This window comes from Lytechinus pictus, chromosome 11 (genome assembly GCF_037042905.1).
Source record: "Lytechinus pictus isolate F3 Inbred chromosome 11, Lp3.0, whole genome shotgun sequence".
In the NCBI taxonomy this organism is placed as follows: domain Eukaryota; kingdom Metazoa; phylum Echinodermata; class Echinoidea; order Temnopleuroida; family Toxopneustidae; genus Lytechinus; species Lytechinus pictus.
The window spans coordinates 19,288,515-19,311,172 of NC_087255.1; the positions used below are offsets into that span (position 1 = coordinate 19,288,515).

General features: G+C 36.2%; 1 protein-coding gene across 1 annotated transcript; it reads left to right on the top strand.

Annotated features, from left to right (window-relative positions):
• Positions 1 to 4,686: 4,686 nt before the first annotated feature.
• On the top strand, positions 4,687 to 13,425 carry LOC129271545 (uncharacterized). Its single transcript, XM_064107051.1, has 2 exons — positions 4,687 to 5,851; positions 13,331 to 13,425. Exons 1-2 carry the CDS (start codon positions 4,780 to 4,782, stop codon positions 13,423 to 13,425), a joined length of 1,167 nt encoding a protein of 388 aa, XP_063963121.1. The 5' UTR covers positions 4,687 to 4,779.
• The last annotated feature ends 9,233 nt before the right edge of the window (positions 13,426 to 22,658 follow it).

The following is a 22,658-nucleotide window of genomic DNA, read 5'->3' on the forward strand; positions in this document are numbered from 1 at the left end:
AAATTTTAGTCACTTATTGAGCGCGCGAAGCGCGCTCAGTTGCCAAGTATACTGACCTAATAGAGGCATTTTAAGGACAGTGCCATTAAACGGATATGTATCTCACTGATTAAATAATCGAGCGCGAAGCGCGAGCTGAAAATGTTTGGTATTCAGACCTAAAAAGGGAAATTATATGCAAATTTTTGTAATCATGATACATACCTTTCTCGCTAATCAAACAATGCGAGCACGAAGCGCGAGCTGAATTTTTTTGTTGTATATACTGACCCCAAACATGGACATTTTAAGGACTGTATTTTAGGAATCCATTAAGAGTATACATATCTCACCATAGTCATCTCATGCGAGTGCCAAGCGCTTGCTGATTTTGTTAGAATTGTATACATCTAAACACATGAAGCACTAAATTTGTAGTCTATGTAATCATGATGAACATACGCATCTCACTAATCAAATATTGCGAGCGCGAAGCACGAGCTGAAAATTTAGGAAATTCAGACCTCTAGAGGGGCATTCTAAGGCTTGTTTGTAGGAATTCACTAAGATCATACGTATTTCTCTAATCCACTAATGCGAACGTAAGCACGGACAGGCAATATTTCATATTAAGACCTTAAAATGGGGCAATCACGTTAAGTAGTCATGAAAAAGAAGCATTATGTCACTACATAAAGCAATAATAGCATGAAGTGCGAGGAAATATATTTGGTGTATATTGACTTAAAAAACGGGAGGTTTTAGTACAACAGGATTATATATCTCGTTATACAAACAATGCGAGCACCAGTAACAATAAAGACATAGGCCCTGAGCAAATTATGTTTCATAAAGTTATGAAAAAAATGTTTCTTATGTAACATAACATAACATAATTATAACATAATATGATATAACATTATAATGAACAATGATTTATTCTTTCCCACTGCGTTTCTTTTCCTTTCTCCCTCTTTTTCTCCTTTTCCCCGTTTTTGTTTTTTGTTTTTGCCAGCGGATTGGGGGGGGGGGGACGTGCCCCCCCGTAGTTACGCCACTGGAGCAAGCTGATACTGTAATTTATATCCACACTAATTATTTTGTATTTTATTAAAAAAAAGTTTTATTTATTCATAATTTGTCCACTAAGAATGACCCAAAAATGGATTCACAACAAGCTTGATAATAAGATCATCATTGCTGCAACTTATATTTTGCAAGAGACAAATGATATTGTGGGGGCGTCGTGGTCTAGTGGTTATGACTTTCATCTTTCAATCTGATGGACGTGGGTTCGATTTGAATACCCAGCCATAGCGTGTTTTTCTTCAGCAAAGAAATGTCACCCATAATGTGCTGCACACAACCCAGGTGAGGTGAATTGGTATCTGGTTGGAAGAAAGTCCTTAAATGTCAGAGCGTCTGTAAGGAGTGGAGGCAGCACGGCTATAGCTGGGGTAATAATAGCAGCGCTTTGTATATCCTCAGGAAAAAAGCGCTTTGAAAACCCATTATTATTTATTAATATTAATTATTTTCAGTCCGGAGTACCCCCTTAAACATGTCATGTCGAAGATGATGGGTGGGATAGTAATGGAGAAATGGTCTTGTTTATGGAGGTAGCTGATGGGAAGGGGCGGACCCCTTCATGATTTGTCTCTTCAAAGCTCATCGTGGTCTGTTTCTTTAGGTCAAGGGCGGCTCTACTCTCTCAAGTAGTAAACTCAAATGCGGTAAAAAGAAGAGAAGGACAAGAAAAGGGAAGAAAGGTGAAAGAAAAATATCAACAAGACAGTTTTTAGTCATGAACTTTATATTGATTACCCCTTCTATTTAATAATAATAATAACAATAATAGTAAAAAATTATGTAATTTTTAGGTCGGCGTGCCCCCAATAAAAATACCCAGTCGCCGTCCATTTTTTTAAATAGTTTATTTCGAAGTGTATGTTGAAACAATCGGAAAGTATGCAGACAATCATGTTGAATGCCATCGGTTTTACATTTCATTGACAGATTTATTTTAATCATGATAATGTTGCGAAGTGACGTATATATTTACCCCATTGGTAATATTGTATGGGGGTGCTTCGTTTGTTATTCACCATGGACAGCATCCCCTAGAAATCAGGTTGATATGTTAAAATGTAGACAATTTACCAAAATTACCTTTATCTCGGAGCGAATTTTTTTTTGTTGCTTGTCATTTTTTTCTCAAAACCAGCACTCCCACTTCAAAAATAATTCCCAGGCCCCTGTTATATTGTATTGTATTTCAATATATTTTACCACGGAGAACGTCCCACCCCCCCCCCCCTTCCCCACAGTCTCTCGTAAAGTGGTAATTAGACAGATTATCATCATATTCGAATTTGAGAGAATGCAGTGAAACTAAAACCCCTAAAAAAAGTTAGGAAATCTGAGTTTGGCCATTAATTTCTCCCCAACTCCCAATTTTACACAATGCCTATTTTATATAATTCCAAAGATCATTTAATTCTTTTTAAAATGATACCATGCTTGTAATGATCATGCCATCATGAAAAGAGCAGGATTCAAACGTGTTGGATGAGGTCTGAATTCAAAAGCTGCAAAACGAGCAGAAATACTCATGAAGGGTCAATACAGAACATGATCCACTCAAATCAAGCCCCTGCTTCTTCATTTTTGATGTTTTGTAGTGATGGTTCTGTGAGATAACATGGTTTGAGTCGTGGTTTGAAATACCCATGCATGTTTCTTATGTGTTTGCTTGTGCAGAGGGGTGTTTGCTTCCATGTTAATGTTGATTTAAAAGTGCATGAAAACAAAAGAACCCGCTGAGAAACTCTCATCACCACGGAAAAAAAGAACAGTGACTTTCAATATTGTGTCATTTTGCAACTTTTGAATCTTGACCTTGCCCCACATTTCAAGGCACTGCACCTCCATGTGAACCATAATCAGATCATGCAGGATATCATTTTAAAGAAAATTAAACGATCTACTCAATGATATCAATTAAACATTAATATCCACTCACACCGAGGAGGGATCATCGATCAAAATCAGATTTCCAAACGTTTTTTTGAGGAGTTTATTCAGAAGAAAACGCAGAAACCCCATAGAAGTAAAAAAAGAAAAAAAAAAAAAGAACATCAAAGACGGGCGAGTATATCAGAGTAAATACATTAAGCTGTTTTGCCACTTCGCAACCGAGCGATTTATCACTTGTCATGCCGATGACATGGTTGACATATTCTTAACTTTACTGCTAGTCTCGAAAGCCAAACCATTAGAACATGGGACAAAAGGTGCTCTAAGGTCTCGAAGTGTAGGCATCCTCGCTGCTCATCATTTATGAAACTTACATTATACAATGATATATTTTCATAACTGGCATACAAGCCCCCCATCCCCCCCCAAAAAAAAGGAAAGGGTGAAATGTTATATTATTTAAAAATCTCTCCAAAATATATTTTGTATTAAAAAGGTCAACATTTTTTGCTCACTCTCATCGCTGGTTCGCATTTTTTTAAACTCTCGCTCTATCCGCCCTATCTAGGCCCCTCAAATTCTTTGGCTTATTAGTAAAAATATTACGCCAAAGGTTTTCACGAGTCTCCAGACTCGCTGCTCATGATTTATGAAACTGTTGGATTGACAAGTCTGTCATAGTCATACAATCACTTTTTGCGAGTTGGAAAAAAAAATGCCCGGACGGAAGGGATGGTGGCTGGTTCCACCTGGGTACCCCTTTGTCTGTCGTTGCAGAATGGATGAGATATCAATCTTGTTTCATATCCAGGCCAGAATTAATAAAGATGTGTATGGGGGACAACTCGCATGGCGGGGGGGGGGGGGGGGGGCAAGTATAGCAATCATTAATTTGTGTCTAACAAAGGGCAGGGCAATGGAACTTCTGTAACATTACCCCATGCGAATTTGAATATGTTCCTCCTATCTTAGAGTGATTCAATAGTTAATCATCAACAATTTCAATTAAAATGCAAACTAAAATTCAAATACATAACTCATTTAGTTCATTGATCAGACCCTCACAATTCAAGATGACAAAAAAGTACATAATATCAAGCAATAATAAAACTGACGACTATATAAATGTTTATTCAACATGATTGTTATATTTGTCATGTTTGTTGCGGCCCGGGTTGTGTTGAATGTAGAGATTGGGCGGGGTTTAGTATTTTCCATTCTCTCTGTGATCGCTCCATGCTAACTCGTTGAAATACTTGAATATGAATTCATGTCGACAGTTACAAAATATGATTTGTGAGGCTCGAGAGAGGGCCCTGGGAACGTTTTTTTTTTAAACAGGGGGTGTTGGTTTAAATTTGACAAGCAAAGAAAGAAAGAAAAAAGTTTTCCTTAAAAAAAAACGAAGGTATGTTTTATTCAATTTCTGCTATTTCGAATACCTACCATATTTCCAGGGAGTGCTGCCTATGGTGAATGATACACGCAGCACCCCCAGCTAAATCTTAGGGGTGCTTCGGCATCCCCAGCACCCCCGCTTCCCAGGGCGATGGCTCGAGAAAGGGTTTAAAGTGGATAGTAGGACCTCTTGTCGATTATGAGTATGAGTGGAAAGACTAAACTGACAGCTTGCGTTGACGAGGCCCTGTGATTGGTTGAACAATCATTTTATTGACCAGCTGATCGTGTTTGCTCACTATGTACCTGTGCAGTGCGTCGAGCTCGCCCCTCGTCAGCTGAAAAACAACTCGACACCGCTCACTCTGCTTCCTCACTGTAGAGTCCCAGCCCATTGACCGAGGAGCACATCCACACCTGCGTTTCATGTCCCGGGTCATCTTGGTGATATCGCCCCGAATAATATTTGTCGAGGAGTCTGACAACATGACAAACCTGTCGGGTCTGTATTTTCTGCAAGGGAACGCTGTCCTGCTTGCCTTTGCGATGCTGGTGTGGTGCTGTCCCACCACGCAGGTAACGCTGCATCGGGACCGCAGGGTTGTGGCGGTAGACGACCCCCTGGTTGACGGCGTCCGATCTGATGGCCACTCGAGCTCGTTGCTGGTCTCTGGAGTTGGAACTTCAGTCATGCCGTCGTCAGTCGTTGTCGACACTCACCGGCAGGTATACAACAGGGAGTCGGTGTCGGGTGGGACACGGTCGTCGGGGAATGACGTCCCCAGTGGAGTGCACAATTCCATGCATCTTGACTCCACGAAATTCCCGTCGGTGAGACCTTCCACAAGAGAAATCATTGAGAAACAGTGGGGAGGTGGGTCTAGAGAAAGTACAGGAAGGGGGCAATCGCCATCGGGACACACGCGGACAGGAGCATTACATAAATCAGGAGGAGCCGCCGCCGCCGCTGGAAGCACCGGCAAAGGTGTCAGGAAGGGTACCCAAGAGTCGTCAGATCTACCTCCAGAGGCCGATGGAGGAGGGGGTAGAGGAATGGATGTAATTGGAGCAATACCAGGAGAAGGGAATAATGAACCATCGGAAAGAATCATAGACGACTCGCCGATAGCAGGAGGGGGAATCGACGTCGACGGAGCTGTGAAATACGACGTCCCGAAGCAGACGACGTGTGAGAAATGTAAGAAACAGCGCGACGAAGAGCTCCTGGAGCAGTACGATCCCAACGCCCTGATGCAGCTTCGGATAGAAACCATCAAACGCCGCATCCTTGACAAACTCCGGATGGAACGCCCCCCTCAAGTCAACATGAGTTCAATCAACGTCCCAGCGCCTCTGTCAGAGGGTGCTTTCATAGCTGGAGGCGAGGAGGAAGTTCGGCATCATGTCCATCAAGTTCCCAGTGATGCAGAGGAAGATTATGATACATCGGAGGATTATTATGGAAAGACAACCAGGGTTATCATAACGGCCAAAGCAGGTGAGTTTATCACAAATTTCAACCATCCGAATATTGATTTCAATCATTTGATCAGATTGTCCTTATCCAGGGCAGTCAATGCTGTTCCCCTCCTGAGCCTTGCTGTGTTTAATACACTATCATTGAAGCAATTCTTTACAATTATACATGTCATGATTTGTGTTGAATTGAAAATTAAAACACAAATCTATTAGGTTATAATCTCTATTCCTAGACATTAGAAAGGTCCCAGAATTTGAACCAAATTTAATCGGATCTGAGCTCTCAGTGGATGTCTTTGCAATATTAGGCTGTTAGTTTGAGGATCGTTTGAGTTATTTTCATGTCAGGTAAAAAAAATGTCTCATTCAAATTGACAAATCTCTTTTAATTGTAAAAAGCAAACAATGCACATTATTGCGCGACTGCATTTATGGTGCCATATAGATGATGTGAATCATCACCATTATCACCACCACCATCGTCATCATCACCGTCATCGTCATCATTACCATCACAGTCTCCACCTAATCCCCCTTTCCTCTTCCCATCCCCGCTCATCACGTCCCCTCCTCCTCATCATTCATTATCATCATCATCAACATCATCATCATCTCTTTGAAAACGGATTTAGTAGAATGGTAGAAGAATCATGCTTTGAACTTCCAAGCATTGGTAAAACATCACGTGAGATTATGAAAAGGTTTTCGTATGGATGCACTTTGCAACAAACTGTAAAACTTGTCCTTAAATCCACTTTCGAGCAATGACTACATAACGAAGTTTAAAAGAAATTTTTCATTATGTGTAATCAAAAGAGACTTTGAACATCATTGAAGACTCTTCGACAATGTCATAAAATTTGCACTTGAACTTGTTCACAGATCTTCACAAATATTGGTGTTTGCCATCCATTCTCTGATTACAGAATAGTCATAGAAGTCTGATCGGCAAAGCGAATATAATCTTTGGACACGGACCATCGAGATGGAATTATTCATTTATACATGAGAGATTAAATCATTGAAGAAATTAGTTTCAGTTTATCTGCAGATGTGAAAAACTCTTTACTAAAAAGGGCAATAACTCCACTTTTCATGCTTTTATTGTTTTAGCGAGAAAAGGGAGTTATCTCCTGGGCCCCTATCAATGAATAGGCACTTAGCCATGACTGTATTACCATGGAAATTATTAGTTGATTATTTTGATTAGATTCTGAGCCATGTTACAATTGCAGTTTCCACGATTGCCAAGTTACCATAGTTGTAAGTCCTCTTGAAATGGGACCCTGACTTTGTAAGCATAACGAATAACATATATTTACAAAAAGTGATTTGTTATTTTTCATTTTTTTAAAGAAAAGGTTCCAAGACATTAACCCTTAAAGGTCAAGTCCACCTCAGGAAAATGTTGATTTGAATCAATAGAGAAAAATCAGACAAGCATACTGCTGAAAATTTCATTAAAATCGGATGTAAAATAAGAAAGTTATGACATTGTAAAGTTTCGCTTATTTTTCACAAAGTAGTTATATGCACAATTCAGTCACATGCAAATGAGAGAATCGATGATGTCCCTCACTCACTATTTCTTTTGTTTTTTATTGTTCGAATTATACATTATTTCAATTTTTGTAGATTTGACAATAAGGACCAACTTGACTGAACCATAAAATGTAAAGCAATTGTAATTCAACATGTTCAGGGAGAAATAAACTTTGTTTCACAGGACAATGAGGAGAAAATTAGAATATATCATATTTCATATATTAAAATACAAAAGAAATAGTGAGTGAGTGATGTCATCACTTCCCTCATTTGCATACCGACCGGGATGTGCATATAACCGTTTTGTGAAATTAAGCGAAACATTAAAATGTCATAACTTTCTTATTTTACATCCGATTTTGATGAAATTTTCAGTGTTATGCTTGTTGGATTTTTCTCTTTTTATTCAAATCAATTTTTTGTTGGGTAGACTTGTCCTTTAAATAGAGCCCAGTTATTTGATAGCAGTGCCAGTGTAGATGTTAAAGGGGAATCCAGCCCTGGTCATAATATATTAAGTGTGAAAGGAGAAAAATAAATAGAACAGAATGGTGAAAGTTTGAAAGAAATCGGACAAGCTATAAGAACGTTATGGCTGTTTTAAAATTGAGATCTCTAAGACCATGTAGATTTCAAATTGGCAACTGGGTTAGTAAATTATGACAAAAGGCAAGGACAACTTTCCCATAGGCCATGTACTTTATTATCAGTGATTTGTGGTTTTCTCCTAAGTACTCATTCCCCTGGGGCTGTAATCTAAATATAGCCTAGGTAGTATATTGTTGTATGTCCTCATTAAAGAAAAATAAAATTTGAAGTAAAACATTTGAAAAAAATATAATTATAGTCATTTTATGTATTGGAGTACATGGAAGAGTAGTCCTTGCCTTACATCACTTTGACATCACATTTGTTGCCAATTTGAAATCTCCATAGGTATAGTGATTACCAATATTCACAACTTTTAAACATTCATAACTTTCTTGTTGTTTGTCCGATATTGTTCAAACTTTCACCTATCAACTTGTCTGATTTTCCTTTTTCCTCTAAAAGCAAGTTTTTATTTGGGTAGGATTCCCCTTTAAAATTTCAATCGATACACTTTTCAGCTTATTAGGGTTTATTACCTATTGCCGTGAAGTGCTTTTATAACTTGCATTACATTCTTGAGCAAAGTATTCGATCCACATTATACTTTCACTGCATGGCTCGAAATTTTTACCTTAGAAACAACATTCCTTGGTAATGTTCCAGGATAGTGATTTTCTCAGAAATTTCACTTTTATCTATGCCAGTCAAGCGTTTTACAACTGTTTTTTTTTTTCAAGCTCGTATGAGAATGAAACATTCACAGGAATTTTTTTCTGCTTTTTAGATGGACCACGCACTACATGTATATATTGTCTTGTTAAATAACTTGTTAAAGTTGTGAAAGTTTTCTGTATTAACTTGTTAAAGATTCAGTGGTCTAGCGATCTGGTGAAATGATTTGAAGCCATATGTTGATAACCATTCTGCTGCTCTTTCATGTCTTTGGTATGGTATTAATCCCCATCAGGTCCCTCAGGGAGGACTTCAAGCCATCGGCCGTCTGTTTAGTTCACAACAATTATCATATGCTTCGTTAATAGTCGGATTAAACAGCTTTCAAAAAACCATTAAAACCACATGAATTTTAATATGTTTTTTAAGGTCTTCCCAAATATATAGTTCGAACTTCAATTTAATGATCCCAACTGATGACTTTGTATTTTTTCTCGACGTGCATGTATGTCACGGAACGTAGGACCAGTAACAATTCTTTGGTAGCATACTGGACTTTGATATTTGTCTAAGGATGGCAAGGATTTCCCCATCATTTGACTCATGTCATTCGAAGATACCACGGTCACGGGGTAAGCTTTATGACAATGGTTATACAAACCATCTTTAAGGATGACACAGCGACTGCTGCACTTATCGTAAACTGGGATCGAAGTATAGGAAAAGTTAACATACATTTTATGGCCATTTATGGAGCTGTCATTTGTTGTTCTTCTACTGATAATGATAATTTTTATTTACCCAGGGTAGCCACTTCACCTCTTATGAACTGTTTTCCCAGCGGGGTCCTGCACAGCGTAAATTTATTATTACCCGTTTTTTTTTCTAACACGTCGAGCGCTTGACAAGAGTGCAGAAGGTCCCCATTTCTCGGCCGGAGATCGAACCCATGACCTCCCGTTCGCGAGGCGGGCGCTCTAACACTGAGCCACCTTGTCCTTGTCTCCGGTACTCAAACCCAAACTCGTTACCCCCTTTAAAAGCTTGAGGTTGACCGAGTGACTGAGTGTAGCGTCCGAGAAGGAGAATTTGTTATTTTCACACAATATATTCATCATTTTGAACTAAGCTTTGTAGGTGTTTCGTTAAGCTTGTTCGAAAGGAAAACACAAGAGGTGATCCGTATGGTTGCTATAAATGAGATTTCTTTAGTTCTTGCATCGATGTAATCGAATTTATATAACATTATTTAAAGTTTGAAAAAAATAAATAATTACCTTCAGATGCTTCATAACAATAATAGCATTCCGCCATTTTTTTTTTATTCATGCTTGGTATTTTTTTAAATAAATTTCTTAACGAGGTGTATAACAACAATTTGCGGTGAAAAGGGTGCTATGTTAGCCAGTGAAATGAAGCATTTTCAGCCTATATATATTAGGATATTGTAGTGCAAGGGCACTTGTACGTGAGAGAGCGTAGCAATCAAGCCAAAAATAGCTACTTGAACTAGTGGCAGGTCCCAAATAGACCTACCACGATCCCCGTCAAACCCCATATTCGTTTCAAAAGGTAGGGGTAATGGACATTTTTTTAAATATAATTTTGAATGTTTTATTAAGTATATATTTTAATATACAATGATAATGGGTGTGAAGTATGGCCTCACGTTCGTATCCTTGGCTAAGCCAATGTTTGAGTATTAATAAAGAAAATTATATTTCTTGGATTAGATATTGAAATGATTGTAAACCAATTCTAAAGTGTACACAAATAAAAAATGGGGAGATTGAATCGGTAGTTTACTCATTGCACCATTTCTCACAGGACAAGTAGAGTGTAGATATACGTAACAATTCCCAGAAACTATATCTTTAAAAGCGAATTATAAAATTAGTATGGAATTAGTAACAATGCAATGAAAACCTTGATCATATTTATTGCTGACTGAAAAGCTTGGGCATGGTGGTTACACTGCAAATTGCAAATTTACCATAATTATGATAATCGTAAGTTCTTTATGATAAGGTCCCGGATTTTATTATTTATATTCTATGAATTTGACGATTACATCCCAGTGATCTATTCATAAACTGAATAATGTACTTCTAGCATTACAATAATATATTTATGATTTCATTGATTTTCTATTATTATATTTTTCTATTTTCCCACTTTCTTCAAAGCCCGTAACAAAAAAAGAATAAAAAGAGAAATTGAGACTAAAAAAAAAAAGACTTCTCGCAAACTAGTGCTTTAGACAGAACTTATACAATAGTGATAACATAATAAGTATAATATATCGCATAACGAATTAGAAGAAAAAGGGGAGTAAATTATGCCTTAACAACAACAATATGACCCAAACTAGTGCTTTAGACAGAACGTACACAATGAATGGTGACAAAATAATTTTAAAAGTGGCCTGAAATGATTGATGAAACTGCCTATTTTTCTGGTCATTGAATAACTAATCTCATTATCAGGCTTTAAGTGACCCAGTAACCTATGAAATGTGACAATGATAATGATAATAAAAAAATCCCCAAATCTCAGCTGATCCGGGCTAAAAGCTTTACCTGTGTGAATTGTCCAGGCACGCACACGAGACCCAGGTGAGATGACAATCGCATCTGTTTACCGACGATTATCTCTGCTTTTTTAAACTTTTGTACTGGATTGCCATCGCTTGGGGAGCGGAGCAAGGCAAATAGAAAAACAACTCTTTCTTCCCTCAGAAAAATAAAAAAAATATGTACAATTGACTCGATATCAAAGCAAGAAACCCACTCCAGGACTTTTGTTTGCTGACCGTATTTTTCCTTCTGTTTTTTCATTTTCTCTGCAATCTGCGCCCTATTCTTTTGCTCTTACACTCTTTTGAACAGATGCGCTCCATAAAGCACCACATTTGAAAGCATTCGTCATTAGAAGTTGATGTATTTATCAAGTCAGATAAAAGGTAGAATTACGACACAGCCAGGGGCCTTTGGCACGAGATTAACACCAAATTGTATGAAGCATCACCTGGAATGGGTAACAGAAAATAAGGATTCCCTCAAAATATATTAACCGTTAAACGCTGAAAAATACAGCATTTGTATGTTTCACAACAGAAGGCATTATTATTTGTAAGAGTTGTTTTTAATCTTTCCAAAGCCCCCATGATCTTTGGGTAAAACCTTCTAAACCCTGCTATGCATAGAAACCATATAATATACCAATTCTAGAGCACAAGCGAGCCTTTTGTAAGAAGTGATCGCAACACAATACAGATTTCATTATTCAATATAAGCGAGTGTTTATTTGTTATACCAGCTGTATTCCAATGCATTACAGAGGTTGCTTTTTGTGCTCAATATTGAGTTTGCATTATCATATATTTATGATATCAATGGCAGTACCGATGACCAGTTGGCCTTGCAAGATTATAAATTGCATAAACATGATAAGTACTGTTTTGTCCGTCTTCTCATTGTATTGCAGATACAGATTACACCTTTTCTTCCTTTATGAGATTACGGATTACACTTTTAAGTTTCGTTCCTTGCTTATCCTTTTTTATAATATTTTTTCGGTAAATTAAATGAGGATAAACAACATCTAATAATGATGGCCACGATAATCAATGAATCACAAGAAAATGAAACATTTACAAAGTATTAAGTCATGAAAGGTCTGTGCAGCGCAAAACCATATAAATGTCAAATTATCCGTGATCAAACGCTAAAATGGCTGTGTGCGCTTCCATGCCTACTAAATAATATGATTATTGGTATTATTAAATGGTTTCATAATATCAATACTATACTTAACCGAAGAAAACAATATTTAATATGATATGATAAAATTCTCCATGGCTATTTAATGATAATATTTCATGGTTTCGTGGTATTAATACCAATAAACTGAAGAAAAATATATGATATAATAAAATTCTCCTCTTTTAAGTACACGTTGTAAGGATTTATTTGCATTAAGCGTTCAAACCACTAATTTGGTAAAGCATTTACTCCAACAAATCCGTTTTATCCGACAGTTACCATAGTAATAATTAGACAGCAGTGCTTCTCAGCCAATCGAAATCAAGGAAAGAAGTCAGATCTGAAAAAAAAAATTGTCAAGTGACAAAAAAAGATAACCCCACCCCCCGCGGAGGAAATTTATTCCTTGAAACAGAAGGCCCATGAGAATTGCTCCGCTGATGTATATTTGTAGAACGCAAGTAGGGAAAGTTTGGGGAACGTTTCATGGGGGGGGGGGGGAGACTTGTCGGACGTTTTTTTTTAACAAGTCAGACTTGTCAGACGCATGCATGAATGGCAATGCTCCTCGGATGAATGCATTGTTATTGGGAAATTGTTATAAATGTCTTAAGCAAGGAATTGTTAGTGGGACTCCATAATGCATAAATATTTATGAAACATGGTGATTAATATACTTGAAATGAATACACAAAACAAACAGCCGAAGACCCCCAGCCTATAACTGCGATAGGACGTCTATTGCAGAAGTTTCGATCCTTGTGGTCTAGTGGTTAGAGCATTGGACTCATGATCGTTAGGTTGTCAGTACGAATCCCCGCTCTGCCATTGTGTCCTCTTTGATAAAAAGACCCAGGATTAATTATTGACTTCTACAAAGTCTGAATTGGATGTAAAATTTTTCCTATGTAATTTGTTTATACCAGCTTGGCGTTTAGCAGCAAGATCATGCCGAGTTCCTACGGGAGCCATAGCAGATACAGAAAGTTTCAAGCCAGGTTGTCAATTCAGACTGGAGTGAGGTTCTGGATTTTTTCCTTTATTCGTAAATCGGGGAACATTTTCTCACCTGTACCTTCGTAAACCTTTAGCTCGTAGTGGAACGGGTGTTATGTTGTAATTGGAAACATGCGAACCTTGACACGATGGGCTTCATAGTAAATCTACCCGGTAGGACAGACAACCTACTTTTCTCCAAGGTCAAGCGATCAGAAGCTGAGCATCAATGTGTGCTGCTATGTAGGTGGAAACACGAGTGCACCCAGACATTATCGAATGAATGCAAATACATTAGATCAGATAAAAAATATATCGAAGGTCAAATGAGATGAAAAGAGTAAAAAAAAGAGTAAATGCTTGTAACCAAGCGAATCAACACAACTTGCAGTGATTAATTTCTCAAAGCTTGATTGGTTAATGATAAATAATAATAAGTTACATTTTATATAGCGCTTAATACTTTTAATACATGTAAGTATTTTACGTTTTAATCATTATTTCCCCTCAGGGGCGTCACGGGGGATGAGTGTGGAGGTTACGAACGAACCCCCTTCAGACAAAACAAGTCATCGGCGAAGGGGGGAGGAGGGTGCATGGTGGAGGGGCTTTGAGAAGGTCAACAATTTTTTATTGGTTGTCTTTTTTTTCCCAAATCGCACCCCCTTGAAAAAATTTTGGTGACGGCACTGCCCCCGTCGTCGGTTTCGTATCGGGCAAAACTTTTATGAAAAAAAGTTGCGAGTGAGTGAAGCGAGCTAGCAACTATTTCGATATTTTTATTACAAAAAAAAATCAAATTTGTGATAGATTTTGACATTATATTCAGAAAATAGTATTACATTTAACCCTTCTCTCATTAATTTTCTTTTATTTTCCTTTTTTTCTTGGTTGTGAAAAATCGGGGGGGGGGGCGGGGCAAGCGCCCCCAAGACCCCTATCTGTACGCCACTGATCATGTGCCTATTTGGTATTTACCTATCGCAATTTCATTTAGGTCTTTTAATTTAATAAAAAGAAAACTACCACTGGGCGAATGTATAGGCCTTTTTTATCACTATTATTTCAAATTTTGACTCGGAATGGCGGCAACTGAGAGTTAGGAAAGGAGTCAGATTTATTCTAGATTTGATAGATAACTAAGATTCTGATTTAAGTTCACTTGGATGGTGTAAAATCAGATGAAAACCACTCAATTCCGAGTCTAAGTAACTTAGAGCCCTAGTCAGTTTGACTAGAAAGATAGTTGATTCCCAAATGGCGCCATTCCGCGTCAGATTTTATATAAAGCAAGCGTGATTGGCCATAGATTAAGATATTACCAGGCCAAGGAAATGAAAGATATTAAATAATTAGAATATATTTAGACACAAACTGGTGACAAGTTTTTTTTTTTTTTTTTTTTTTTTTTTTTTTTTTTGGGGGGGGGGGGGGGGTGGGTGATTACAACAAGGTGTTTGTCGGTAAATGAACATGGCACATACCAGATACAACTTGTCGTTGCACCTCCGGAAAAGACGATAAATACAAAATATTGTTTCTCTAAGAGATGATATAAAATACCGCTCCGAAGATCATGACAATGCGAATGTTTGTTTAAATGCTTCAAATAGCTGCCGCCTTCTAATGAAGTAGGGCGTACCATTCTGGTTCAAAATTGTTCAAACGTCTTGGTCTGGTAAAAAACATGAATGATATCACAAAACTGTAATCTGGCTATTGAAATTTAAACAAATATTATTTTGCACAGATTCCAAAAGCTCAAGATCTGTGTCTTCAATCGTGTGAGGACAGCCACGGTTCATCGCTCGAACATTAAAAGAGTTCTAACTGTTTTGCTCAAAACTGATATTTCCATGTTTCAGAGTTCAAATAGAAATGTTAAAATAGTGAAAATTGATAAAAGGATAAATTTTCTCATGGTTTTATACCCTGCATGAACTGGATATAAAGGGATGAATAAATAATGGTTCACATCAGGTTGTTTTTCTCCGAAGGGGCTACTCAAAGATACGGGTCTAATTGTGAAAATGCATCTTTGCTCTCCACTACTGTCCGGTTAATTTCAATTACGATAAAGTCACCTTCATGACGAGTTATTCATAGTCCATTAGGTACATGATATTACAGAGTACAGTATTCGGAACTCATGTTTAATATAAACTCTGGTTTAAAATAGTATTATATAACCACAGACAGCCAATTGTGACAAGTACACTACAGGTTAGTTTGTCAGCTCAATCATAAATGACTGGGAATTTAGTGAAATAGTTCTCCTTATTATATAAAAAAATAAGTATAGAGCTAAGTAAAGGTAGGAAACATATTATGTACATGCAATTTTGAAATAATTGTTGGCTTCTCATAATTTTAACACAGAGTTGGACCCGGGCCAGGCCAAGGTGTCAGTTAATACATACAATATATATATATATATAAATGTGTAAAGTTATACATGTACAACAGCATTGGCAACTCTTTTTATTTAAATATTGTAAAGAAATATATATATATATAGTCGGTTAAATACTTCTTTTATTAATCAGGGGAGTGTTTCATCAACATTTTTCGTCTGGTAAGTTGTCAGATCTGACAATTTTTCTTGATATTTGATTGGCTGAGAAGCACTGTTACTATGGTAACCTGTAGGATAAAACAGTACATGTCGGTTAAAACGTCCGAAAGTTCCTTTCATTAACGCTCCCCCGAGAATGATAACGTCACCTCTGGTTCGTCTAGCCCCCCTTAACCTTCCTCCACTAAAAAAAATACATTGACGCCACCCTTTTGATATCTACCTTAGATAACGAAATATAGGTACACAAAATATACATGATTCTCTCTTATCCTCTTCTAGCTTCATTTCTTTTCTTTTCCAATGAATTCCATTCAAACATAAAACAAAGTAACATAAATGGGATAAAAGTATCAAATTTACAGTTGAGAGAAAAGCAGTATTAAATAGAGCGTATGGATATGAAGGGGTCCACTAAATGCAATGCTTGTAAAATGTGGATTCTCATTGAAAATATAAAACTAATTTGGTACTTTAGATGACACATGCGTATCATATGGCTCTCATTCCAAATATATATTTTTTGTAAAACCCTAAATGGGTATTTATTCAAAATCACATTACATAGGCAGTAACAAGAAAATCAAAATATGACATTCAAATCAAATGAGACATTAAAAAAGAGAAAAACTTACAGCATATATATATCATATGTTTCGGTAGGCTGTGATACTGCTTTTCACTATTCAGATCTGCTTTGATTCTTTTATATATTTCTTGTTCAAGTTATATATTTATTTATTTATTTATTTTGTTTTATTTATTTTATACTGCAGGGTAGGCCTGTTCAGTTCTTAAAACTGCTTTACAAAGGCGCCCTGCAGTTAGATTCACGATCTTTTCCTTATTGATTCCGTATATACCTATAAATACACCAAAAGACATAAGTATACATATGTGTCCTTTTAATAACGGGCAAATGAGACAAGAAATAAGAGACCAATGGCGGATCCAGGCATGGGGACATCCTGCCCGTGCCCGCCGCCCCCACTTTGAGAGACTTAAAATATTTTTAATGAGCACCTTTTCTTTTACTTGTCCTTACATAAATCACCCAAAATACCCCCTTTTGGGAAATCCTGGATCCGCCCATGCATGGATGTGATCTAGGTATTCGTAGCTCCTCGGTATAGATTACAAAAAATACCCCCCCCCCCCAAAAAAAAGGGGAAAAAGTCGTCCTTGAACGAGAGGTGGTGTGAATTTGAATGAGAAGGTCTTTTGAATTAGTTAAAACCCAATAAGTCTATTGTATATTTTCCTGTTTGTGAAAGGGTGTGACCTAGTCAAACCTTTTCGTCACCAGTCCATTATGTTTGTAAAAATATTGGGACATTGTGCGAAAGAAAATTGTTGTTCCTCTCCAGAGGAAAAAAAAAGATTACCAAAAGCTGAACTTTGGATGCTCTGTTGGAACACGAATAATAATTAAGATCTTTAGAGCGCAGAAATATAGCTGAATTATGCGTTCTAAATGACGACGTGCATGTGTGCGCGAGGGCGTGTGTGTGGGTGTGAAAGAGGAACGATTGTGTTATTATTCGGGAGCACTTTAAAGTCTACTACTACCTTACTAACTTCAATGTTCCATATTTTTTTTCAAAATTTCATGAATAATGAACAACGATTTTATTTTTGGTCAAACATGAATTGAGTTGATCATGGAACCACATTATTTTTTCTTTTTGAATTCCAATACATAGCTAAAGAGATTTAAAAATTCCACTCTGAAATACTCTTTTAACTGGATCCACGTTCTCCCATATCTTTAATTCGCTCCCAAATCAGATAATATCTTATGAAGAAAGTAAACATATGATATTTACACATGTATATACATTTATTCTCCTTCTCATGACGTTAATCAATTTCCCTTATAATTTAAAAGAGTTTTGTAACAGATCCTTGACGATAAGGTATCCATTCTGTCATTTCTTTGCCATTTTTTTAATGTTCATACTCCTGCCATTCCTGAAAAGTATGAAATACATCTTTTACAATAATATACTTTATTATCTCTCTATCATCGTCTGTATATTGGCCACTTTCTTCCTACACATTTGGCAGCTTTCAACGGACGTTTGACGGGGGTGATTCCACCATTAACCCAAAATCAATATTTTGATAGGAATTTAGCCAAGTTATTTTGAAGGTCATCGCCTAACCTTCCGATCAGATGCTCTCCTATAAATAGGAGTGTACTCACTCTTGGAGAGCATCAAACTTTGAACGTTGGCAAAGTGTAGTATACAAAATGTAAATTGCCACTTGGTCTCTACACTGAATTGGTCTATAACCATTTGGTCTACTTTCAGTTTGTTCCAATCCCACATGGTCTAATCTTGGTCTACTAACCATTTCATTTAATGATTTGGCTGATTTTTTAATTTTACTATTTGAAGACCAAATTATTGTTATAGCTATTTCCAGAGAGCCTTCCCTGACGAAGTATTGCTGGTTTTGGGGTGGCTGGACATACTGACTAATTTCCAGCTAGTTCAAGTTCAAGTTTATGTATTAAAAACCCCCAAAACATCACATTATAATAAAACTGAATATACGTACATTGCATATGAGTACATAAACACGTATCAATTTGACTACAGCATAGACGAATTGGTTTTAGGAACCTTTTAAAAGCAAGGCTTGTGAGCGGGGCCCTGGAATACTTAACATGATAAATAACATAAAATATAGGATATACTAATCTACAGAATACAAAAGAGAGAGAAAAAAGTTGTTTATAAGGTTAAGATGCTAAACTAGACTGGAAACTATTTACAAACACACATATACGCACACACCCACAACCACACCCACCCACACATGCACATGCTTAACATTAATGAGTAGGTCATCAAGTTAAATGTAAGAAAGTACTCGACATATTGAAGGAAAATAATCATAACCTTTCAGGAAAGTTAGTTTTGGCTAACCTTTTGAACATGGAAAAAGTTATTTTTTTATTTTTTATATCAACATGCAAACTGTCCCATTCTAGTCTAAAGATTTAAACACATATCATTAAAAAAAAAAAATCTTCATTTAAACGTGCTCATAACGCATTTCGTCTAACGTCCACTTCACTTACGGCGATCAGGGGGGGGGGGGGGGCGATGGGCGTGTCCCCTTCCCTCTCGATTTTCGAATTTCCTACAGGAGCTTATTGGAGAGGGATTGACAAAAACATCTCACGTAATCGCCGCTTATGATCCACTCGGTCTAACACCAATTTGTATATCAGATGAAATATAGGTCTATATAAACCAAATAGTCTCATTAAAAAGTGCGTAAAAGTAAGTAAATAAAATGGAAATTAGACCAACTCCCTTTTTTGTCAAGTTTCTACGAATCATTCAAATTTATCATTTATTTTATTCTTTTTTTTTTCAAGATGTTTATAATCATTATCTTTACTGTCACCGTTATCATGAAGTAGTAATTGTTGATGTCAGTTTTACTTGTCCTTTTATCATTACTGTAAAAATGATGTAATTACATTTGTTTTGCCCATTGACTCTTTTTGCCTTCTTTCTTCATATGATTTTCAAATGAATAAAGAGTCACCAGTGTGTCATTATCAAAGCAATAGTATCTGTGAGTAAATTATGATAGAACGTCGATAATTCGAATCTATTGTTATAAAACTGCTCGCTTTTCACGTTGTTACTATTATGCTTCCCATACTGTGACTATCATAATCTCTACATTTCTGTTCTTAACAATGCAACAATGTCACCTGAACATGCTGGATGTCAAGATTGTCAACAGAGATTAGTATGGAGAATGGGGCAAGGACTATAAAGGACATTGTTATCAATGTGATAACATTAATCATTATCATAATCAAACATGTTTGACCTAGCTTAATTTATTGGCATTAGGCCTATATTATTTCGGATGAAAGGGCTTTTGGTAATAAGTCAATCGCTCAGATGTAGGTAAAACACACCAAACTATAGGTTTCTGAATAAATTAGGAGTATCTATTGATAAAACGTCCATCTGAAAATTATTATTATGGTTATTGAAATTATTATTATAGCTATTGTTATCATTATAATTATTATTGTTATTATTATCATTATCATCATAATTATTATTATCATCATTAGTAGTAACATTATAATTATTTTCCATTATAATAATGTACTTAGTAGTAGTACTACTACTACTACTACTAGTAGTAGTAGTAGTAGTAGTAGTAATAGTGACATTTCTAGGATGAAAATGACAATATGATAATGAATAATAACTGACTTGAACCTAATCGAACCTATGCCCTGAACGTTCTGAACTACACCTGCAAATGATACATATATGTTTGCGTTCATGTGTTCTTCTATTCTTCTTTTATTTCATGCCCCAGTTAGGTGTTGTAAAAGCCATTCCTTAAAACAATGGCATGTGGGATTACTCACCCGAAAGCGATCTATTTTAAGAGCAAAGATCAGCTGTGTTTGGTGACAAGATAACTGAGGACAATTGATATTGTCATCATGGACTTTGCGTTTCTTGGTTTAACGCTGTTCCAATCCAAAATAAATATAGTGATTTGGAATTGATTTCTTCGTAAAGTATATTGGGTTAATTACAAGGATTCGTCATGACATAATGACACAAAGAATTTGGGGTATGTTCTTCTAGTCCACAAAGATGTTCAATTATCGTCATATGTCATTTTTAAAATTATTATTACTATTATTATCATTAATATTACCATTATTATTATCTTTACGATTACTATTATTATTATTAGCATTATTAATGATTATGGTCATTATTTTCTAATCTTAATATTGTTATTTTTGCAAAGATGGGAATTACTATTCACAAAAACATTTCACAACTATTTTTTTTAGTTCAACAGAAACTCAATTTTAGTCAAAACAAACAAAAGGCGACCTTGTGATCAGTCGCTTCGCTCCCTCGCTTAGATTGCATTCTTTTACAATAATTTTAGATATCAAGGGGGAAAAACAACATGAGTAGGGCCTACATGTTTGTAGATGTTGTGGATCAATATTAGTTTAGGAAATTGGGACATTTGTGCCAGATAGTATTGCTACATCCCCCACCGAATGCTTGTCCTGATTTACGCAACTGCCATGACTGCGCTGAAGCATGGACCTTTAGGTCCATGACTGAAGCAAGGCCCGTGTACAAGTTTTAAAAGGCCAAGCTGTGGAAAATACTCTATTATTGCATGTTACATTTTTGTGCTATAGATTTCCTCATTTTGAAAGCAAGAATGAAACCCCTTCGTAGTCCAATCGGTCGCTTCCCTCCCTCGTTTACGACAAACATTTTACATATCACCTCTTAGGAAAACTGCGTATGACCAAGGTCCCGTCTTACAAAGAGATTTGATTGATCCGATCAACCACAACTATGGACGGCCAGCAACGTCAACATCTATTATGCATGTTTGCTCAAAATATTTTCTAGATATGATGTGTAATTAATACATTCATCATTCTCATGGAAATTTAGTATGATTCTCTTTAGATTGTGCAAATTTCCTGTAGAAATTTATAGTCTAGATGGATTTCCATACATTTGGACTGATTAGATCTATCGTAACTCTTTGTAAGACGGGGCTGGCCCAGGATTGGTATTAGGTCAATTGCAGTTCTTTTTTTTTAAATAAATTTAATTCATTGAATTGCTAGTGTGATTGCATGTTAAGTGATATTATCCCGACATAGCATTTACTGAATATTGTTAGAACACATAAAGCCTACTTGAATTTTGAATCACTAAAAATGACGAAATTCAATGTGCTTGGCCGTAGGCCCGTGACACAAATCGTAGCAATGATTGTAGATAATTTTTCTACGATTGATTCCATTGACTACAATACACAATCAATCGTGAAAATCAAGCGTACGATTAATCGCTAACCTTTGTGTTACAGGGCCCTGGAGGTTGAAATTAGTCCAAATTGAATAGGTGACGAGGATTGAATGCATTTTAGAAGATTATTGATAGGTAGCCAATATAATGATCTCTGTTTGATTAAAGGATTTATTATCCAACCTGTCACTCAAAGGTGTCTTATCAATATTTACTTACGCCTCTCGAATAATCTAAATTGCACTTTTGTTGTGTTTAGAGTTATCTATCTCTCTCTTTCTTTTGTCATTACTAATCTTAATTTGAAGTAGGACTGCACTTAAAATTGAACAGTTACTGTCAGTGGCCAAATCGCAATTTTTCGGCACAATTTTTTTCGGTGAAAATATCGCAAAAATTTACAAAAGTCACAATTAATTCAATTGCCACGGTGAAGACAAACTAAAAATCACAACTATATATACGGTGGACAGTCATGTAGTAATTTGACAGGACATAATGTACTTTACTGATGATGGTGATGATCATGATAATAATACTATTACTAGTAATAATGAGGATGATGATGGTGATAATAATATTCAGTAATAATGATAATAATAATAGTAATAAAAATAATGATAATAATAGTAATAATAACAATAACAATACTAATAAAAAATACCGTAAATTTCTGCAAGACTTTCAACCATAACTTATCATGGTTTACTGTAAGACGCTTAATTTATTGGGGGGGGGGGAATTCAAGGATATATGGTTGAAAGTCTTGCAGAAATTTTCAGTAATAATGATAATAATAATAAAAATAATGATAATAATAGTAATAAT

Coding starts and splice junctions, on each gene's coding strand:
- LOC129271545 (XM_064107051.1), top strand. CDS start 4,780: ATGTCCCGGGTCATCTTGGTGATATCGCCCCGAATAATATTTGTCGAG. Junction 5,852..13,330: donor TATCATAACGGCCAAAGCAG/GTGAGTTTATCA, acceptor TGTTTATACCAG/CTTGGCGTTTAGCAGCAAGA.